Source organism: Amphiprion ocellaris, chromosome 1, assembly GCF_022539595.1.
Source record: "Amphiprion ocellaris isolate individual 3 ecotype Okinawa chromosome 1, ASM2253959v1, whole genome shotgun sequence".
Taxonomy (NCBI): Eukaryota; Metazoa; Chordata; class Actinopteri; family Pomacentridae; genus Amphiprion; species Amphiprion ocellaris.
The window spans coordinates 8,989,772-9,012,524 of record NC_072766.1 but is presented as its reverse complement, the minus strand read 5'-3'; the positions used below and the strand labels follow the sequence as shown (position 1 = coordinate 9,012,524).

Sequence of the window (22,753 nt, the reverse complement as noted above, 5' to 3'; positions counted from 1 at the left end):
CAGCAAAACACCTGCCTGTATATTCACTTCTCTTATGCATCAATCCACTTGTTTCCTACCAGTTCTACAGTCGTCCTGTCCAATCCAATTAGTCTATATTAATATGTGCCTAACTTTGTTATTTGCATACTTGTGTTGTGCAATTCAATATCCCCAAACACTTGCATTTTGGAACAGGAGTAAACAGGTGATGATTAATCTTGTGTAAAGGTCAGGGAATGCGGGTTGTTAAAAAACAAAGAATGTCTGTGTATTAGCATGTGTCTGCTGTTCAGAGAAATAATAAGAAAAAGGCAACTTGTTGTGCTGTTAATGTGTTGTGATTTCTGCAGTAGCACAGATGGAAATGAAGATTCAGGAGAACTGGACTTCAGCGCCTTATTAAGAAAGAGGTAAGCGCTTATAAACAAAATAATCACAGTAATTTGAAGACTTTAAGCATAAGGGCACATTTTAAAATAAATCTTTCCAACTCTCTCTCTTCTTTCTGGGCTATCCTGTGTCTTCAGAGAGTAAGCCACTGCTACATTTGCAAACTAAAAGTCAGAATGATCAACTAATGGCACTGATTATCAGGCAAATAGGTCTGAATATTAACTCACAATGCACAGTGACAAGCAAGGGCGACATCACATCAGTTGTCTCAGGATTTTAATTTGGATTTTAATTTCGAATTTACAAATATTTCTTTGGCTCTTGTCCACTGAAATTACATTCTATTTTATATTCATACTAGTATATTTGGCTATAAAAAGTGTTCACTCCCCTTTTAAGTTTTCTCTGTTCATTGCTTTTAAACATTAAACTGTGGTCAATGTATTCATTTTTTTTGCTGCAATTGTTACCTGTCCCTAACCAGGTAACCTTTATGGGACAGTGGCAATGGGAAAGCCACTATGGAAAAAAAAAAAAAAAGATATTAAATCTTGTCTAAAATTCACCAGATGGCTTGTGAGAGACTCTGAAGTCAAGTGGAAGAAGGTTCTTTGGTATGACGAGACCAAAAGGAGCTTTATGACCATCAGACTCGATCCTATGTTGGTGGACACTAAACATCGCATACCATCGCAAACATACTATTTACTATTCAAAGCATGGTGGTGGCGGCATCATGATGTGGGGATGTTGTAATTGCTGCTAAAGGTCAATCTACTAAATACTGACTGAAAGCTGGTGAAATCTTTGAGTCTTTTTCGTAAATTCTTATCAAAAAAATCAAATTATATTGACCATGATTCAATGTTGAGGAGCAGTAAAAGGGTTCCAGGTACTGCATATACTCAGCAATTTCTTCCACAGTCCAGATTTTTACATTATGGGGTCCTGAAAATCTAGTCACCCTCTCTGATCTCACCTTTGTAATGACACTCATCCCACTCTAGATTTTTCCCCTGATCACACACAGTATATCACCCAGTATAACGTAACTCACACAATACTTCTTTCAAATCTGCCAAGTATTTGTTTAGTATACATACTGTAATTCTCCATCAAGAATTCACCCAATGAAACACATTTCACTCATATCAAACATCGCTTTTACCTATGACACACGATTATCGGATACTTATCCACAAAAAACTGCATGTCACGTTAAACTCCACACAAAGCACAACGTTAGCAAACGGTTTGAGTTTGACTGGTGCTGACATTTAGACTTAATGTGTGTCTGCTTGCTTTTGTGCAGTCTGACCTTTGTTGTAATATTTGTTTTAAGAGCATATTTCGAATATGCTGACTGCGTTGCTTTTGAAATGTTGTGTTTTAACGTGTCTGGTTTGCTTTGCCGTATTTGCCTCTTGGGTTCTACTTCTGAATGAGCAGCAGTTTCTTAAAATCCTCAAAGTAAGTAAGATACTGCTGACATGCCGTCTGTGTGGTTTTATGTTTAACGTTGTTTAATTTGCTTGACAACAATGAATTCTTGACTGTATCATTTCATACTAATGCTGGAACCATTATTAGGTGTAATTTATTACTAAATAAGTGAAAATCTACAACATAAATGACATAAGAATTCATTAACCATAGTTGCACAAATCAGTCAATATTGTGTTTAGTAAGTTTTACCTTGATTGTGAATAAAATACTTTAGGTGAGTATTTAATTAATAAATGTCCATCAACAAGCACACTACTGTTAATTTCTTTGTATCCAAGCACACTGAGATGATTACAGTATTTATAAAATGTGAAATAATGGCACATAATGTGTTGATCTTGAAGCCAAACTCCTGGATACTAGACAGAAAAAAGCAACAAGAAAATAGGCAACAGGAACTCTAAACATTGATGGTCTGGAAGAGGAAACTGTGGTCTATGAAAGGGAGGAGCAGCTCACAATTGTCATAAAACTGCTCAAAAAATAATAGAAAGTCAAAAATAAGTTTCATTGTTGGGGAAAATAAGTAGTCAACACCAAATGTGAGCAATGATAGTCTCAAAAACACGGATTCAGAATTCTGGGATTTCATATGTGACAAATTTGAGAAAACGGGCCTGTTGACTTGTGTGGATTTAGCTTTCTTTCTTCAGATTTGGTTCATGTCACATATGACTGAATTACTCTGATATTAAACGTTTATACAATATGTAGTATAGAGCAGAAGGTGAGCTGGTGTGCTCAAGTCATTTTTAGGCAGGAAAAATTGGATAGGAAAAAAAATGAAATATGTAACCTAGATTTCATATAAACAGCATTAACGAGCTTACACTCATATAACCAGACACAAATATAATCATAGTCATAATCAATGATATATAAAAATATATTGTCACTTTTAAGAAGTTTATGACCACATAAAATAGCAAAATAATGCAATCAAAAAAATATATATATATATATAATGTAAAACAAAGAAATGATCATTTGTGTATAAAAACACGTCACAGTTCATAATTCTAAGCATTTATAGCCTAAATTATCAGTCTTCTGACCGTTTATACCTTAAAATGAGTAAGCAACGGAAGGATTTTACTACTCATCAATTAAAATCTTTGAATTAACTGTTAAAATGATAAATAACAGTGAGTATAATGTGAGATAATCATGAATCTGTCAATGTTTCAGTGACTGTATCTTTTGTGTTGCATAAACCTGATTTAATTTACATTCATGATGCTCCATGACTGGCTTTAACATCTGTGTCTGGCTGCTTTCTGTGTGTCAGAGCTGTTCAGGCGAGTTCAGATCCAGATGTTGACGTGTGGAAGATACTCAGCGGCGCTCCCGCCTCAGAATATGAAAAGATTGCGTTTCAACACGGTATTACCGACCTGCGAGGGATGCTCAAGAGACTGAAGAAGATGAAGAAAGAGGAGAAGAAGAGTGAAGGTTGGTGTTCAGGGTTTGTTACAGGCACCGCTTGATCTGATGCTAACAAAATGCAAATAAAGACCTGAGAGTGACAGATTACTGTGTTTTATTTGTGCACTGAAACTCAGCTTTCCTCAAGAAGCTGGATCCTGCCTACCAAGTAACAAAAGGACAAAAAATCAAACTGGCGGTCGAGGTCGCCAATGAAGACGTTGAGGTGAAGTGGCTGAAGAACGGACAAGAAATCCAACCAACTGGAAGGTTTGAATTCAGCTCAGCTCCATAAATCATGCTGCACCTGCACATCATCATGCATTCAGCAAAAAATCACAACTATGTTACCAAATGTTCTTTATTTTCTCTCCTTCTGCTTTTCTATGACTAAATTTTCTACTTTGTCTTCATCCAATTACCAGCAAGTAAGTGTAATACATTTTAAAAGTTGAGCTACATTAATAGATTCAGACTTTTTGAGCAAAAAAAAAGTCTAAATATTGTGGTCAGTGTGTAATAATCACCCTGTTCTATGTTCAGGTACATATTTGAGAGTGTTGGCAACATGCGCTACCTCACCATCAACAACTGCTCCCTGGCTGATGATGCAGCATATTGCTGTATTGTGGGAGAGGAGAAATGCACCACTGAGCTCTTTGTTAAAGGTATTTAAGGTTTGGAGAGAATTTGCAGCACAACAAGAGTAATACGGCTTGCAGTTAAATCTCTCTTATCTGTTTACTGCAGAGCCTCCTGTGACAATTGTGAAAAATCTGGAGGATCAAATGGTCATGAAGGGGGAGCGGGTGGAGTTGGAGTGTGAAGTCTCAGAGGAAGGAGCCAATGTTAAATGGTTAGATTTTCTTTTAATAACCCAGCTGTCAGGTGGTGGTTTTTAAATGGCCTTGGATCAGAAATCCTAAAATAAAACCGCCAGTGCAGATCAAATTCAAGCTAAACATCCTGAAAATGTTCCGTTTGTGTGCATTAATAAATAAAATCAATGAGCCATGGCTGGATAAAGCCGTTGCCAAGTTGTTAAATATCAAAAAATCTAATAAAATTGGGTTCAAATCAGTCTTTCATTCAATTTTCAGTCACTCTGAAACAGTTGCTCAGACACCCAGCAGATGGCATTTGAGGTTGTCATGTCTACAGACAGATGCCAGACCTCTGAGCACAGCGACAGCCTAAAGTAATGCTTCAAGCTGTAAATTATCACCTCTATGAAAAGGTCACATCAGCACTTCAGTGTGTCCCACGTGACCTCTTTCTGAAGGAGAAAGTCGCTGCAAATGCGTATGGTGCTGTTATTTGAGTGCAGTTGTTAGAATGTGGGCCAAAGATCAATATGTGTCGGAAAAAGTCAAATGATTGAAACAAAGAGAAATACAGAATAGCAGCAGGCTGGAAGTAAAAAAAAAATACAGTTCTGTGAGGTTTTTATGATTATGTGATTAATCTGTCTAATGATGTTTCTTTTGGGAACGGTACATGTGAAGGTCACAGGTCAATTTGTTAACTTGTGTACGAGCTTTTCATCACATTTTGCATTGTTGATTCAGCAAATGGAGCTTGTGTTGTTTTGATTATGTGATCTAAATGTGGACAAAACAAGTGGTCATATCCTGCGTGGGCAGGTGATTATAACAAACTGAGATGTGCTTGAAAGCTCCAAAAATAGTCCGCAGACCTTTGAGCTTGGATTCACTTTATCATCCAATGTTTTTCAGCAAGTGTAAAAGCGGCTCTTAAAGGCACACTCCTCTGTCGTGATACCGATCAGAATAATTTTGGTGAACATCTGTGCAGGGAGAAAGACGGCGTGGAACTGACGAGAGACGAGTCCTTCAAGTATCGCTTCAAGAAAGACGGCTGCAAACATGTGCTGATCATCAACGATGCTTCCAAGGAAGACTGTGGCCACTACAAGGTTAAAACAAATGGCGGCGAGTCCATGGCTGAACTCCTGGTGCAGGGTGAGTGTCGGTCATGCTGTGAGTACAGTATGAACCTCTGTTGTCAGTGAGGAATTCTCCGAGCACGCATTCTCGTGCCCTACCAATAGCTGCACGGCCTTGCCTCTCTTGGCATGCTGTCTATCTTTGGGATATAGCCCGCATCATTCTGCCAAGGTTGCTGCAGCGACGTAAGTCTGCATGCCAGCTAAAGTTAGAAGATGTATATTTCACCTGAAGGGCACAGGTCTGCTCAAATGGTCTCTCTGATCTTAGTTTTTTCCCTGCTTGATGTAATGTCTGTTTCTTACATTTTTTTTCATCCAAGAGCTGCTACAAATATGGACGAACAAAAGCAAAAATAAATAATGAGATTAATTATTCCCATATTTTGAATGCTACACTTTCATGCTACAACCTCATCTTTCATTTGCTTCAAAAATATGCAATACTTCAGAAGCAAATTTTCCATGAGTGTAAAATCAAGTCTATTTTCAACAAATAAAGAGTGAGTTGTATGTTTTATTACTAGATGATAGTTTTCCCTCTAGTACCAAGTTGGCGGCTGATGCTGATGAAACATCGCCAAAGAACACAGAGTTTTGTAAGTTCCTTTTTCTGAGATATTAGTCAGACTTTTTTGTATGTTTTTAATAATGTGATTTTTAAAAAAAATACATTTTAGTGGTGGATATGCTTAGACGTCTTCATTTCAATCTACAGGTGATCTAAAAATGATGGATGGGGACGATTCAAACTCATCCGTACATGGACGTAGGCAACAAATAAACTCCAGCTAGCTTCCCCCAGTAACCTTTTCACCTCACAGAGCAGAAATATTCATCATGAACCAAAATTAATCTCTTACAGCAGCTGTCATTTCGTCCTGGCTCCACCGAGGACATATCCTCTCACATTTGCATATATATTCATATGTGTGATATATATATGTGTGTTTGTCCCAGGGGTTGTTGTGTGTGGATCTTGCTCGCCATCCATTTAAGTTTATCCAATCTGTTAATCGAACATCCAGCCTGCCAAGAATTACCAGCTGCCGTCGTGCAGCAGGGATCAACGCCTCAGTCCACAGCAGAACTCCCATTATAATGCCATTCCCGTCGTATTTGCTCTCCCCCCCCGGCGGCGAGCTGACGTAAAACTGGTGTAACCTTTACAAGGAGCGTGGTGTGAGTTATCTTGCCCAGATAATAATTTCTTTGGGATAACTTTAATAACTCTCATGTACATTATTTCCTGTGATATACAGTAATAACCTGAAGCTCCTGCATCTGGTCTCTTCATATCCTCCCACTTTATTTTCGGCCATAAATCCAATTAACTATTCCCCTTGTGTCTGTTGCTAAGCTACAACACACAAAGGAACGCCTCATGCTCGAAAATTATTACCACATTATCCACGCGAACAATAGCTTCATCTAATTTTTCTTTTTGATCAAATTATCCTCACACATCATCATCTGGCTGCTTCCTCCTCCGTCGTCTCATGAAGTGAGCGCCTCCTCTCACGTCTGAAGGCCTCGATGGTTTGAGTTATCTCCACTTTGAGCTTGTGTGTTTTTTCTGGCTGTGCAGAGAAAGAGCTGGAGGTCTACCAGAGCATTGCCGACCTCACGGTGAAGGCGAAGGATCAGGCGGTTTTCAAGTGCGAGGTGTCGGATGAGAACGTGAAGGGAACATGGTACAAGAATGGTGTGGAAGTCAAGGCCGACGCCAGGATAAATATCACACATATTGGCAGGTGAGGACACTTTTGCATGTATTCATTTCACTGTTTATGTGCCAGGACCCCACAAACTAAACTTCTATGCATGTAGGATCCATAAACTGACCATCGATGAGGTCAAACCTGAGGATGAGGGCGACTACACGTTTGTACCAGATGGCTATGCTTTCAACCTTTCTGCCAAACTCAACTTCTTGGGTAATATTGATAGTTTTGCTTTGGTAAATTAAACACCATTTAAGCCCCCAAAAAATGAAACTTGAATGATTCCTCATTCTGTTTTTTTTCTGGATATCCTAGAGGTGAAGATCGATTTTGTACCACGCCAAGGTACCCAGTCACAAACCTACTCTGATTATACCAGATACAAAGCAGAAATAAGTCCATCCTAACCATTTACACCACTTTCTAAGATCCTCCTAAGATCCATCTGGACTGTATGGGTCGCACGTCCGAGTCAACCATCATAGTGGTGGCTGGAAACAAACTGCGTCTGGACGTCCCCATCACCGGAGACCCAGCACCCACAGTGATCTGGACCAAAGGAGAGAAGGTAAAACAGATACGAAGCCTCACGTTATTAACACCAGTTCCACCTGTCCAGAGTCCAGTAGGTAAGAGCTGAAAAACTGATGCTTCATAAGTCACAAAATACATACTTGCAAGCCTGATTAATGTGGGCACAATTAAACAATGCAGCTCTAATACAAATATAATACAAGCTGAGGAGATGTATTTTTATCAAGTAACTATTCTGAGGCTGAAATAACTGTCACAAATGCAAACTCATGTACTTGGCTGGAACACTACTCGTGCATCTAACAGTTCAAAACCATGATGCTAACTTGCTTGCTGGTCCTATATTGGAGGAGAAAGAGAGGTTTCATGGCCTCGCTTGGCTTTTTACTGCTTTGCTCTGCTCAAATGTAGGCTAGCTCTGTAAAGCCTGAGGAAGGAGAGCCGGAAGAGGGCACAACCTCTTGGACCACGAGCAATGGGGAAGTAAGTGTGCATATATGCATGTATACGCCTGTTTTCTGACTCTGTAATCCAAATCGACAGTGTTGTCATCACAAGTTTCACTTTTGATGTTTGCTACCTTTCCGACATGATAGGTAGGCTCACATGTACTGGGACTAGAAATGTAGCCGGTGGAGAAGTGTAATGTAAACCTGTGATCGTGTTACCACTTGACCTTTGAAGAGATAATGCCATCATAACCCTGAACAATTGATCTTGCAATTCAATAGGCTGTCTGTTGTATTGATTAGCTGCTTGAGGAAGAACAGACTGCAGTGGTAACAGCTAAACATGAGAAACGCCTTTGTCTGCGGCTACCACTGCACACGTTTCTTTTACATATGTGTGTCAGTTAAGAAAAGGAATAAAAACTGCATGTAGCATCTGTCCATGTCAATAAGGTAAGAGCATGTTGTGGATCTTCTCTCAGACAGACAGGTCAAAGGAGACTGAGCAGTAAGTACTTCTTTTAAAATGGTTTTATAACGTGAAAAAATCCTTGAAACACATTTATATGTATGTATATGTACACTACCGTTCAAAAGTTTGGGGTCACCCTTGCAATTTCATATTTTTCATGAAAACACACTATTATTCATGTGCTAACATAATTGCACATACACACACATGATTATGTTATCAAATTAATGTGAGAAATATTCTGAAGCCATTTGAATTAAATACTTCTTTCCTACAGCGTAAAAAGTCACCCCTTTGTGCTGTGAAACTCAATAAAGGGCACTGCTGTAGCTGTGGAACTTTCTCTAGGGGTCATTTTATGGTCAGCTCAATCAATATATGCATTGACAGGAATATTTTTCTTCAAGCAGCTGTGTATCACCTTATGGATGCAACCTCCAACACTGGTACTGCATTTGCACGTTGATATCTTGAGATCTATTTTCAAATCAACATCTGTTGCTTGCTCTGGAAAGCATGATATTTCAGAAACTTTGTGCTGGAAAGTGACATGTTTATGTCAGAATCTGTAAAACGCGGATTGACGTCGACTGTACCAGCATCTGTTGTTTGTGCAACTGTCAATTTTGAGACTTCACTGTCTAGGTCATCACAGAAGGAGATGGCAGGGTCCATGTGGAAACCACCAAGGGTCACTGTATCTTCACCATTGAGGGGGCGGAGAGGCAGGACGAGGGAATCTACTCTGTAGTGGTTCGAAACCCAGCTGGGGAAGACACTGCTGATATCAATGTGAAAGTTGTCGGTAAGACAGAGCTTGTCCACTGTTAACTTAAGAGCAGCGATGTCAGTTTTTATCATCACTGTGCAAATAAAACCCTGAGTATTGCCGCATACAGTCATGAAACTGGTTCCAATTCTTAAAAAAACTGTGAAAGCAGTAATCACATGAACTATTTTTCCCCACCAAGATGTTCCAGACCCTCCTCAGACTCCCACAATCGTCAGCGTGGGCGAGGACTCCTGTGTCGTCACCTGGGAGCCCCCTCTGTTTGACGGCGGACAGCCAATCATTGGTAAAAACACAGTAAAACGCGTCACTATGTGCTATTATCTTGCCACACTAATGACACCAGCAGCACAATTTAATTCCATTTGAACTCTCAGGTTATGTGCTAGAGAGGAAGAAGATCAAGAGCTACAGGTGGATGAGGTTGAACTTTGACCCCTACCCTCGAACCACCTATGAAGCCCGGCGGATGATTGAAGGCGTAGCGTACGAGATGCGAGTCTACGCCGTCAACAGCATCGGCATGTCTCGCCACAGTCCCGCCTCAAAGTCGTTTGTGCCAGTCGGTGAGTCTTTCATCAGCTGCTGCCTGCAGCTTCATAAATTCACTCCATCACATATTCAATAAAGGGGATCAATATATAATTGTGGGACTTTTTTTGTAACATAGTTGACAGGCATCATAGTTGACATTTTTGCTGTTTTCAGGCCGAAAATTAACATGGCCGCCTATAACCAAACACCACATGGCATTTTTACAGAAAGATTCTTCTAAATAATATATATACAATTCATCCATCCATTATCTATACACCGCTTAATCCTCACTAGGGTCGCGGGGGGGGCTGGAGCCTATCCCAGCTGACTCGGGCGAAGGCAGGGGACACCCTAGACAGGTCACCAGTCTGTCGCAGGGCTACATATATAGACAAACAAGCACTCACACATTCACACCTACGGGCAATTTAGAATAATCAATTAACCTCAGCATATTTTTGGACTGTGGGAGGAAGCCGGAGTACCCGGAGAAAACCCACGCATGCACAGGGAGAACATGCAAACTCCATGCAGAAAGATCCCGGGAAAGCCGGGACGCGAACCAGGGATCTTCTTGCTGCAAGGTGAAAGTGCTAACCACTACGCCACTGTGCAGCCCCATATATACAATTCAGTAAAATTGAAATTGAAAGTTATTTATGAAGATATTGTAGTAAACCTGTTGACATGCCATGAATCCACACTTGACTCACACAATACTTTATATTAAATAACTCAGAAAGTCTTGGAGTCTCTACAGTCTTTTCTTCAGGAGGAAATGACATCATGTGGAGCAGGTCATGTGATTCCTTGAGAGGTGTTTTTGTAATGGGGAACTTAGTTGAAAGTGATTCCTCACACACAGATACAGTTTGTTATTTTCCATATCAAATTTGATATATTACCAAAAAAGAAATATCTGTCATGATTATCTCAACCTAATAAAAATAACACAATCAAAACAATTTTTGAATCAGCTCATTTTATTATTGTTTAGCTAATTAGAAGGTGGTTGTTACTAAATTCGGACGGTTATTTAGTTGACATTTTAGTGATATCCAGTCTTTTTTTATTAATAAGTGATTGTTTCCATAATAAATAATTATGGAATTTGTAAAGACATGATCATAATGAACATAAAAAACTTTTTTGTTTTTTTACTTTTAATAAAAATGTATGCAAGATATCCCATGGACTTCAAAAGTCCCTCAATTATATATTAACCCACTGAACGTCGTACATGTTAGATTAAATGAGCCAAACGGACCCTTTTCGACGCACCACAGTATCGGGAAGGGGTTCATCTCCGCTGCAGTGTTGGACGTGATAAAGTCGACATGTCTGAGTTCGGTGGTGCCTGGTTCAGTCAGTCTAAGGTTTCACTAAGGTCACGGCTCCTGATTGACTTGTGGCCGTGACAGGATGGGGTCATGTTTATTGGGTCTTTGTTGTAATTCAAGTCTGTAGGTTGTGGGTGTAACAAAAATATAGGTCGCACATAAACGAGAAACATTAATCGTGAGGGGAGGCATGTGTTATGACCACATGGAGCAGGTAGAGGAATTAGCACTGCAGTGTAAATTTTAAGTTTACAAAATAACTTAAATGTCTTGTTGCATAAAATGATTGTGTCAAGAATAAATATGCATTATTTGAGTATGTATTTTTTTCAGATGTGAGCCCTTGATATGCCTCAGTGTTGTCAAATTGAATCAAGCTCTACAGTTCTAACTCTACAGTGCCAAAATAAGTAAACTCTACTTAAATTGAAACTAAATGAAATTCATATATCTCAGTTTAGCTGACTTAAAAGTACATCAACTTACAAAGTGTGATTAGAAAAAAACAGTTTATAAAGTTAAGCATACTCAGACACAATATTGACATTAGGTGTCGGGAGACATTAAATGTCATAGATCCTGCATCTCACACACGGCAAAGTTACAGAAACGCTGCTTTGTTTAGCATTTAAACAACAACCTTGCACTTTAACGCTTTCTAGACGTCATTAATCGCTACAGGAGTCTTGTCATGGTGGCCTCTTTTTACCAAAACCTGTTGGAAACCACATCCACAACAATCTAATTCTTAACTAAAATAGCAATCACAACACAACTAAATGTAAAAATGAAACTCATATCTGCACAACGGTCACAAATGTCAAACTGATAGCATATTAATACCTGAAACAAGTATGTAGGCAAAAACTACAACTACTATGTATCTGAAATTAAGACCAGTATAAATTGAATTAAACACAGGATTTAATCTAAATGAGGACATTGTTTGCATTCGCAGTGCAAATGTCGTGTCACTGATGATTAGAAAATATCAGGTCAAAGTCATAAAGTGTTAACTTACTTGTTAAAGAGGTGCGACTGTAGGTCAGGAAGAGCAGCGGTGGTGATTTGATCCTCGGCCTCTCCTGCCAATATGTTGAGATCCTTGAACAAGATGCCAGCCATCTGTTTATTGGTCGTGATAGTGTTCCACCAATTCAGCATTGTGCTCCTGGGACAAAGGTTAAGAATTGACACAGCAAAGCAACAGATATTAGTCTTTGTTTAAACCTGGTGCCTCTATAACCCAGAGTGCAACATGAGTTCTCTAATGTCTGCAAATATGACAATTACCAATATCAATCGGGTTATTATGGGGGTTTTTTTGTTTTTATTAATTAGATTTTTGAGTATTGTATTCATACAGTTGGTTTGTTGCTTTATTAAGATAAGATAAAACCTAAGATTAAACCTAAAACAATTCACAACAATTCATTTGTTTTTATTGAGACATGACGATTTAAGATTCTGGAGTAAATACAGTGAGGGGTTTTGTTTTTGTCTCCTGTTGATCATTTCCTCAGGCTGTACTGTACTTCTCTTGTTTATGATGTGATTCTAGCCATAAATCTACTGTACTTATGTCAAAGAAAAATATGCCATGCAGAACCACCTGGACACTCTGACATCTGTCATTCTGGGACTGAATATGGACACACAAGCTGATGAACGTGAGCCTGAATTGGAATTTGGTTTTGCCTAATTCGGCATGAATTAGAAACAAATCAGGGATTCTGTATGTGCAGCAGTCTGGAAGTCTGGAACAAGGTTTGTAGTTAGATGTACGCTGTGTTTGAACCGTATAATTCAGGGGCTCACGTTTTGATTGTCTCTTACTTCGGCGTTGATTTTTTAACTACCACCTCATCCTCCACTTGTTGATTTAAGAGGGAACATCTTTGTATACAGATGGCCAATCGCTTGTAAGACAGCTGATTGGGAAACTATCCATGGCATCCCTTTCTATAAATATTGGCCTGGAAGCCCTCGACTCTGCTGGGACCAGCTGCTTAACACAGAGTGGTCCATCGCTACTGTGCAGAGAAGAAGTCTTGTTATTACTACAGCAAAGGGAGGAAGACAAAAAAGGGGGGGGCTGTGAGAGAGAGAGAGAGAGAGAGAGAGAGAGAGAGAGAGAGAGAGAGAGAGAGAGAATAGGCCAGAGGAAGACGGACACAAACAACCGCCAGCTTCAGTCACCTGCAACACACTGAGAGAGAATGACGAAACCGAAGCTGCCAAAGACGGCTGAGAAGAAGCCAGTGGAGGACAAGAAACCTGTGGAAGAAGCACCAGCCGATGCTCCAACTGAGCCTGAAGCCAGCAAGGCTGAACCAGAGGCACCTCCGTCTCCGGAGCCAGAAGCCAGCAGTGAACCTCCAGCAGCCTCCCCTGCAGAGGAAACCCCCAGCAGAGAGGAGGGAGCTCCAGCTGAGAATGAGGCTCCGCCAGAGGAAGGTGCCCCCCCGACAGACAGCGGTCCTCCTGCAGAGGAGGGAGCTGCTCCCCCGGCAGAGGAAACCCCTGCTGAGCCGGTTCCTGCTGCTGGACCAGAACCAGAGCCAGAGCCTGTTTGCAGTAGGCATAGTTTATTATCAATGCTGTGTTATCATGTTCAACAACAAATTAAGCTTAATCTTGTTTGTATGAAAATTGCTTCCTCAATTTTCAGTGCATGAAAGTTTGGTTTAGTAATGGAGGTGTTGATGTTTCAAGAGTCCCACTGTGAGTTTTTTAAGCTTCCAATTGGATTTTACAAACATATCTGAGTCACCTGCTGCTTTGACTTTCTACACACATGCAAACCCTTGACCTTTGACACGAGCGCCCATCATTTGCCTGCATCGTATAATTAGCTTGTGTCCTGTGACAGGAGACTCCTGACCTCAGTAACGATCAGGTCCCATCAACAATTTGACACCTTAAATCCTGTCCACATGTTGTCAACAAGGTGTTGCAACAACATTAAATTTACGGTTGACTAAATATTACCTGGGAGGGATGATGAGATGTTCACATGCACTTTATACAATCAGCAGGTTTATGTGCTGCTCGTGGGACTCTCAGAAAAAGCTTTGCATTTTTTACCAGATTAGTTTTAGTGGCTGATGGTGTTTATTTAGTTTGTCTTGGTAGTGAATTTTTTGCCTAAATGATTTTGGTTTCAGTGGCTTGTTGGTGCACTAATTGGTCGGTGAGTCATTCCCAAACATCTCAAAGTCATTTTTGGCTGCGCAACATTTTGAGCATCTAACACTTCATTCCTTGCATTCTAGGGATTTTTATGAACCTCTATGTTCAGTTTCTACATCAGTTTCTGCTGGAAATGTCTTTATTTATCTGAAGGGAAACATATCTAAAGGCATATATATGCCACAAATTCTGGCATATATATGGATCTGGGACAAAAGCACAACAGTAGTAGTAGGAGTAGGTATCCCCTCTATCGCCACCAAAATCTACATCAATGGGTGTTTCTACCTTGTTAATATATGGTGTTTATTTCCTAGAAGACATATCATGAGATAAATAGTTAATAGTTTGGCTTAATATTAACAAAAACATAGATTCATACCTAAAGAATCAATCCTGTCAGCTTGCAGAGATGGACTTGCCATCTTGTTGTTCTTCTACAAAAGTGATTTCCAGCTCGTACGTGTAGCTGAATTATTCCAGTATTACAACTTGCCATTGTGTTGTATAGAGTTGTTTTACAGTGTTTAAGCAAAGTGAGCTGGTGTTCTCAGGCTGCTATGAGTGGTTAGGGTTTAGTGTAGAGAGGACAGGATCTGCTCATTCTAGAGAAGGAAGCAGCTGTGCAGAATTACATCTTGCCATTTTTTTCATGGAAAAAGTTCTAAATATGTAACTTTGATATAGTTTGCATCGACTGAAAAGGGGCTTTAAAACTATCAGTGTACAGAAACATTTGCAAGAGAGACCAAGCTTTGATTTGGAAACACTGGTTTTAGTTTATCTTGAGTCACCCTACATGTTTGGTCTTTGCTTCTTTAAAGCCAAGCAGCACGAATGGCTCAACAATTATAACATGTATGTGTTGACAGAGTTCACTTCTCAGATGATTGACTCACTTGCACAATTTCAAAATATTGCGCTCCAAAATCATCCTCTGTTCTCTCACAAAATGAGATTTGAAGGATCATCCAGTGATCTGTAACATTTACTTTCCTCCATCAGTAGGCGTACATACAGCTTTTCTCCTCCTCCATAATTCCTTGTGACACCTACACTTTCACAATAGAACTAAGAGGGACTGTAATGAAAGTGGAGGTTAAACTTTAAGGCCTCAAAAGCTGTAATGATGATTTAACTGATTTGTTTTGTGGATTTTAAATGAGAGCTAGTCCATTTTAGTATTTAGAATTTGTTGTAACACTGTTTTTTGTTCTTTTGGGGGTTTTTTTCTGTCGTGAGAGCATTGTGTGGTTCGTAACCGATAAACCAAAGTCATTTAATGCAAACTGGAATCATGTTGTTTTATCTCTATGGGACACAAAGTAGGACAGGCGCTTCAGCCAAGCAGCAAACTCCAGGTCAGACAGACGACTCGTATTTCATTGGATGTAAAAAGATGCTTCATACAGGCTTACAGGCTGATAGACTGTTTAATAACTGATAACACACCCACATATATTTAATGATTGTTGTCATTACAATTAGCTCTATTAACAGTCTGTTGTAAAAATACATACATACACTCACTCTTAGAAAATGACATTTTTTGTGTCTTACTTTTATTAATCATAATCCTTATTAAGCACTATTTAAAACACAAGTTACTAAGTGTTTCCTAAAGCAGCAAAATAAAACATACAGGCATAAAATCATCAGTGATTAAGTATGATATTTAAAAACGTGTATTAGGAGTAAAATACCATCAGAAGAAATAAAGGAAATTAAGTCAGAAAAGGCTTTCTGATAAGATTCCCTTGGGCAGATTGCTCCACAGCCTCAGGGTTCTGACTGCAAACGCTCGGTCCCCTTTAGTTTTCAGCCTCTGGATTGAACAAAAGGCCTCTGCCTGAGGTTCTCAATGAGCAAACTGGTGCGTAACGCAACTAAAAGGTCAGAAATAAAACTTGAGAGGCCATGAAGAGCATTAAAAGTTATCACGAAAACATATTTAGAGTCAGTCCAACGGGTAGTGCTAAGCTCACATTTTTTTGAATCTGGACTATCTGGAGTTGATCGATAGCTTTCTATTAATTTGTTCATTTTTGTGGCATTTTTGCCTTTTTCAGTAAAAAAAAAAAAAAAAAAAAAAAAAAAAAAAAAGCTGACCGGAAACATGGTATGTGAAGAGGGGAAAGATACAGGTCCCTGCCTGGAACCAAACTGGGGACGTTCAACATTCAGCTACTGAGCTACAATATTAACTTTAAGTGGATTCGTCACGTCAAAAATCATGAATCTGAACATTTAAAAATCCCAGAAATGACTGACATCTCACAATGCACCAGTGCATACTAAACTTCAGTACACAGCCTTTCAATATTTTGCACCATATAATAAAATATTGAAGAACATTAAATTCTCATGCCATTTGATCAAGCACAAGTTTAGATTTTGAGCTTTTACAGATGCAGCTTATGTGGTACACTGTCTGTTTTATCTTTAGCTTTTCATCTCTGCTGTCTCACTGAGCTCAAAAGGTCTAACTGATTGAGTAAAGATTACAATGATCATAATATTGATTTGAAAAAATACCAACATAAGATTGGGATGCCTCCAGAAATTTTGTGCTGTACGACAGCAGACCGCTGATAAATATGGAGCTCAGGATATGGCTTGTAAAACATGTTGACCTCCAGCTACACACTGCCACTTTTGTGAAATTAGTAATCTCTACCACAGGAGCAATTATGGCTGAGAAATAATGTAATACAGTTCAACCTTTACTGTAATTTGACATCACATAGAAGCAGAGAACACACATTCAGCTCTTAAACCACAATTCATCTGGTCTATTTTCAACATGTCATCCTTGTAAATCTAAGAATAAGTTTTCATAGACTTCACTACAGGTGTTCAATAATATACTGCATGAGTCATGTGATAGATGAACGTCATTCTTTATACACAGTAGCTGGGTCAATATATAACTGAGGGACTTTTGAAGTACATGGGATATATCTTGCATACATTTTTATTAAAAGTCAAAAAAACTAATATTTTTTATGTTCATTATGATCATGTCTTTACAAATTCCATAATTATTTATTATGGAAACGATCACTAAAATGTCAAATAAATAACCGTCCAAATTTAATAACAATCACCTTCTAATTAGCTAAAAAAATATAAAATGAGTTTATTTAAAAATTATTTTGATTGTGTTCTTTTTATTAAGTTGAGATAATCATGACAGATATTTCTGTTTTGGCAATATATCAAATATTATATGGAAAATAACAAATTGTATCTGTGTCCAAGAAATCCCTTTCAACTAAGTTCCCCATTACAAAAACACCTCTCAAAGAAGTGTCTTAATTCCAGATCACATGACCTGCTCCACATGATGTCATTTCCTCCTGAAGAAAAACTGGAAAGACTCCAAGGCTTTCTGAGTTATTTAATATAAAGTAGTGTGTGAGTCAAGTGTGGATTTATGGCATGTCAACAGGTTTACTACAATATCTTTATAAATAACTTTCAATTTTACTCAATTGTATATGAAATATTTTAGAATAATCTTTCTGTAAAAATCCCATGTGGTGTTTGGTTATAGGCGACCATGTTGATTTTAGGTCCGAAAACAGCAAAAAATGTCAACTATGATACCTGTCAACTATGTTACAAAAAGTCACACAATTATATATTGACCCAGCTGCTGCTGAAACTAATGGAGCCTCAAAAGACATTTTGAATTCTTGAGGCATCTGTCAGAAGGCACTGATGTTACTGTGTGTGTGAAATAAACCTTCAAGTGAATACTGCATAGAACATGAGAGGCCGTTTTGCTGTTACAAAGACTTGTGAGGGTCATTTTAAATTATTCCTGACCATGTTCATTCATCTGTTGAGTAATTCCGCCTGTATTTATTGCATTTAATGCTCTAACTGACTAAAAGGGTCGTTTATCTGCCCTCTGCCTCCCTCTCAGCCCCTACGAGTGAGCCCATCGGACTGTGTGTGGACGACGTCAGCGACACCTCCATTACGCTGAAGTGGCGGCGGCCCGAAAAGATCGGTGCGGCTGAACTCGAGGGCTACGGGGTCGAGTACTGCAAGGAGGGCAGTAAGTGCTGGAGCCGGCCGCCTGCATGCTTTTGATAAGAGAAATTTTTTTTATAGCATACGGCATCAAAAAGCTGTTAATTACAGTGAAGCAGTGATATCTGTTCAAACTTCTTGGTCATTCCACATCAATTCACCAAATTTTTCAAAAAAAATTCACGCCTGACCATCTGGAATTGGACTTTTTTTTTTTAAAAAAGTGGTGAATATTGATTGGGTTGACAATGTGGGATCATAGGTAACATTAGTTTTTGAGTTAAAAACTCTTAAAGAAGGGGTGGTCATGCCTATTTTTGCATTGTTTTCTTGGTACTAATCTGCAGAACAATATCTGAAGTGCCATAACCGGGGATATAATGTAGCTACTGATATGCCCCTGTGGTCTTCAATAGTACAACCCTGCTTTGATAGAATAATACAAACCAGTTATATGATGGTGCAAATTTGGTCAAAGAAGTTTTTTCTATTCCAATATTCCATCAACAATACAACCTTTATTTTTCACCCTGAGAGGCAGATTTTTTTCCCCTGTTATTGGTACCAATATGAGCTTTAAAAAAAGGGAGAATGTGGTGCCAGTCAGAGACATGCTCTATAAGAAAAAAATCAGTTTTTGTATCTATCTCCAATATCTGAAAATGCATTGAGCATGTATGATGATGAAACCACTCTGAAAGTGGTCCCAACTGGAAGAGTTGTATAATACTGTTACTGGGATAAAAGAAAAAATGTAAAAGTTGTACCATTGAAGACCATTTGTACATATCAATGAGGCTACCAAATATCAAGACTACCTTATTTCCTAAGTTGTTACATTTCACACTTGATCTGCAGATTAGTGCGAAGAAAAGATGCAAAAATTGACATGACCTCACCACTTTCTAAAGAATTTTTAACTCAAAAACTGTATACAATGGTTTCTAGGACTCCAGATTTTACACAACTTAATCAATGGTCAGATTTGGGGCATTTGGAGAACTGAGGTCAGATTATTAACAGATGTCATACTTCTCTCTCTCTACCATTTAAAATAGTCAAATCAGAGACAGAAGATGTGATGTTTAACTTTAGTTCCATTGTGACGAGTGATTCAGTCATTTTAATTCTCTGTGTTTTCTGGCGACAGCTGATGAATGGATTCCAGCCATTGACGGTCTGACAGACAGGACATCAATGATTGTTAAAAACCTCACCACCGGAGACAAACTGCAGTTCCGTGTTCGAGCCTACAACATGGCGGGTCCCAGCGCTCCCGCCACCCTGGCTCAACCCGTCACCATCAGAGAGATCATGCGTCAGTATTTATAGATTTTTATAGTTTTGGCAACTCTCTGCTCATTTAGTGTCGTATCTGACTATTTGGGGTTATCAAGACATAAAATCCAGCCAAATAGTAATTTAAATGTTCTCCATCCATCTAATTTTGGTGTTTTTTTCTTCAGAACGCCCTAAAATTTGGCTCCCCAGAATCCTCCGCCAGACTCTCATCAAGAAAGTTGGAGACACTGTCAACATTGTGATTCCATTCCAGGTGGCGTATAAATCGATCTAAATCAAGCAGACAGGTAGAACTTATGTCTGTGTATAACAGGGGTGTTGCAATCTACCGGTACGGGCGATAACTGTGATATTTAGAAACTCAAACATTGATAGTATCTTATTAATAAACATGCGATGATATCATGAATAAGCCAGAACTCATTACTATCTGACTGATGCTCCAACATTAGAACAACATACAGTAGAATCATAGTTATCACTCTACACCAGGGGTGGGCAATTAATTTTCATATGGGGCCACATGAGAAACTTTGACGGCTGTTAAGGGCCGGACCAATACACTTACAAGCTCTGCTCAATATATATCTCAATAAAAACAGTAAATGAAACAATACAGTGATACAATGAAAATGTGGAGCACAGAACACAACTATTTAATGAAAGACTTTGTTTTTTCATTTAAACTATGATTGCTGCCTATTGAGTTGTAGATATTTATTATCATAAAGACATACTTGAAATGTGAAACTGATTTTCCAAGTGCTTTAATTACTTTTCAGCAGTCACTGTTTCTACAAACGAAGTAAGTAAGCCATCACTCAGAATTTATTTCACAACAATATGACCATCAGCTGGCAGAGATTTGAAACTTGCCTTATCATGTCAGTTTTCGTTCATCATGAACGCTATGAGGTAACTGCTACAACTTGTCTGGACTAACAGCTGCTGGATGTACAGTGACATTGCAAACATATTGTACCATTATAGTGTTGTCACTTTTTGCTAAATTTACATTAAGATGACTGTAGCATAGTGAAGCATAAAGAAAGACAACAGCTACCCACTACACTTACAGCAATGTTCAATATATCCCAATAAAAACAATAAATTACACAATACAGTGATGTACAATAATGTACAATAATTCTACAATAATAAGTTCACTGAAGTCAGGTTGAATATCTGTGCTGGATATGCAAAGAACAGCACCCAAATGATCATCACTTAGAGAGGATCCGTATCTAGACTTGCTGAACTTCATCACTAAGAATGTTTGTTCGCATATGTAAGTGGATCCAAAGAGAACCAACATCTTCTGAGCATGCCTCCTCAAGTTGGGAAAGCGCTCCTCTTTGAGAGAACAATAAAAAGTCAGCAGTGATGCTGGCTTAAAGTGCTCTGAGAATAGTTTATCAGACTGCAGATCAGTGAGTTCAAGTTGGACATCACTGGGTGCAGCATTCACACTGCAGCTGAAGGGAGAGGAAGCCATGTGCATTTCACTCTCAGCTGTTTTGAAGTCTTCAAATCGTCTTGAAAATTCAGCATGCAGCGCCCCCAACATGGATGAGCACCTGCGGAGGTGATCAGCTGACGGTGTGACTTCCTTCAGGGTGGGCATGTGGGTGAGAATGTTGCCCTCCAACTGGCATGAGAGAAACCTCAGTTTTCTCATAAAAGCGGTCATCAGGCTGTACATTTCATGTGCAAAGAGACCCTTGCCTTGCAGCTTGGTATTTAGTTCATTCATTAGTACAGTCACATCAACAGCAAAAGCAAGGTCTGCCATCCAGTCTGCATCTGAGAGCTCAGTGATGTCCTGCCTTTCTTCTCACTAAACTCTTGAATCTCTGCTCTCAGATCCCAAACTCGTTTCAGCACCTTGTCCAGGCTGATCCATCTGACAGCTGTCTGGTAACCAAGGTCACCATGTTCACTATCATCTCCTCCAAAAAGACAACAAACTGTAATTCAATGCTCTCGTCCTGATGAAGTTAACTACTTTAGCGACATCAGTCACGTGGTTGATTTTTAGCACTGACTTACACACCACCTCCTGATGTATAATACAATGCAAAAATATCAGTTTCTGTTCTGGGTTTATTTCAGTCACTTTATCTTGCATCCGTTTCAAAAGTCCAACATTTTTCCCTGTCAAATTTGGACAGCCATCAGTTGTAACACCAACCAAATTCTCCCATTTTAGTCCCACCTTGTTCATGCATGTATTTACCTCAGTGAACAAATCACTCACCGTCGTGGTTCCCTTCATTGGCTGCACAGCTGCCAGCTCCTCCGTCATCTCAAAGGTTTTTGTTAGTCCACGTACAAAGATGAGTAACTGGGCTGTGTCACGGACATCACAGCTCTCGTCCAGAGCCAAGGACAAAACGTCAAAATCGTCCACTATGTTGTGCAGCTGAAGCTCCAGATTCTCGGCGCTGCTCTCCACCCGCCTCGTTACGGTTCGCCTCCAAAGGGTCACATTAACGAACGCTCCTTTCTTCTCCGGGCATATAAACGCTGCAGAGTCCACCAGACATTCTTTTATAAACTCTCCATCAGAGACTGGCTTACTGCTTTTGGCGATTTTGTAGTTTATTACAAAACTCGTCTTGACTGCTGCATCCCTTTATGTGTGAGCTTTGGTAAAAAATCCTTGCTGCTTTAGCAGTTTAGCTAGCAAACCTTCAGACATCCTCCCCGCTCTGCATCAGTCAAATGTTTGTACTTCTCCTTCTCCACGTTTAGTCTCGTAATGTCGATTCAGATTATAATCCATGAGCACCTCGATCTGTTCTCCACAAACCAGCCCACAGCGTTACCTCTGACTTCAGTGAAGAAATACCTGGAAGTCCATGTCTTGTTAAAAACCTCTGCATTCGGAATCAAGCTTTCTTTTTTTGCCGTTAGCTGACCAACAAACCAATCAGTGCATAAACCTGATGCTAAGTATGGAAAGCACGCGCGAAAAAACGGTAACTTATCAAAACTTTCAAAATAAAAGCAGTGCAGTCGTATTGCTTGCATGTATTGTGATGACATATATTTGCATTGACTTTTAATATTTTCCAATGACCTCATACGGGCCAGTCAG

The 22,753-nt window shown here is 39.3% G+C and overlaps 1 protein-coding gene across 1 annotated transcript in view; it reads left to right on the top strand.

The window, feature by feature from the left end:
• The window catches only part of mybpc3 (myosin binding protein C3), a 43,636-nt gene that overhangs the window by 11,497 nt on the left and 9,386 nt on the right, over positions 1-22,753 (top strand). The window contains exons 9-26 of the mRNA XM_055016071.1: positions 333-392; positions 3,170-3,333; positions 3,444-3,576; positions 3,732-3,734; positions 3,850-3,974; positions 4,057-4,162; positions 5,122-5,288; positions 6,861-7,026; positions 7,103-7,209; positions 7,312-7,341; positions 7,425-7,564; positions 7,942-8,013; positions 9,097-9,256; positions 9,423-9,527; positions 9,619-9,807; positions 18,242-18,376; positions 19,502-19,669; positions 19,818-19,906. Of these exons, the coding sequence (XP_054872046.1) occupies positions 333-392; positions 3,170-3,333; positions 3,444-3,576; positions 3,732-3,734; positions 3,850-3,974; positions 4,057-4,162; positions 5,122-5,288; positions 6,861-7,026; positions 7,103-7,209; positions 7,312-7,341; positions 7,425-7,564; positions 7,942-8,013; positions 9,097-9,256; positions 9,423-9,527; positions 9,619-9,807; positions 18,242-18,376; positions 19,502-19,669; positions 19,818-19,906 (2,119 nt within the window). The remainder of the gene's footprint in view (positions 1-332; positions 393-3,169; positions 3,334-3,443; positions 3,577-3,731; positions 3,735-3,849; positions 3,975-4,056; positions 4,163-5,121; positions 5,289-6,860; positions 7,027-7,102; positions 7,210-7,311; positions 7,342-7,424; positions 7,565-7,941; positions 8,014-9,096; positions 9,257-9,422; positions 9,528-9,618; positions 9,808-18,241; positions 18,377-19,501; positions 19,670-19,817; positions 19,907-22,753) is intronic.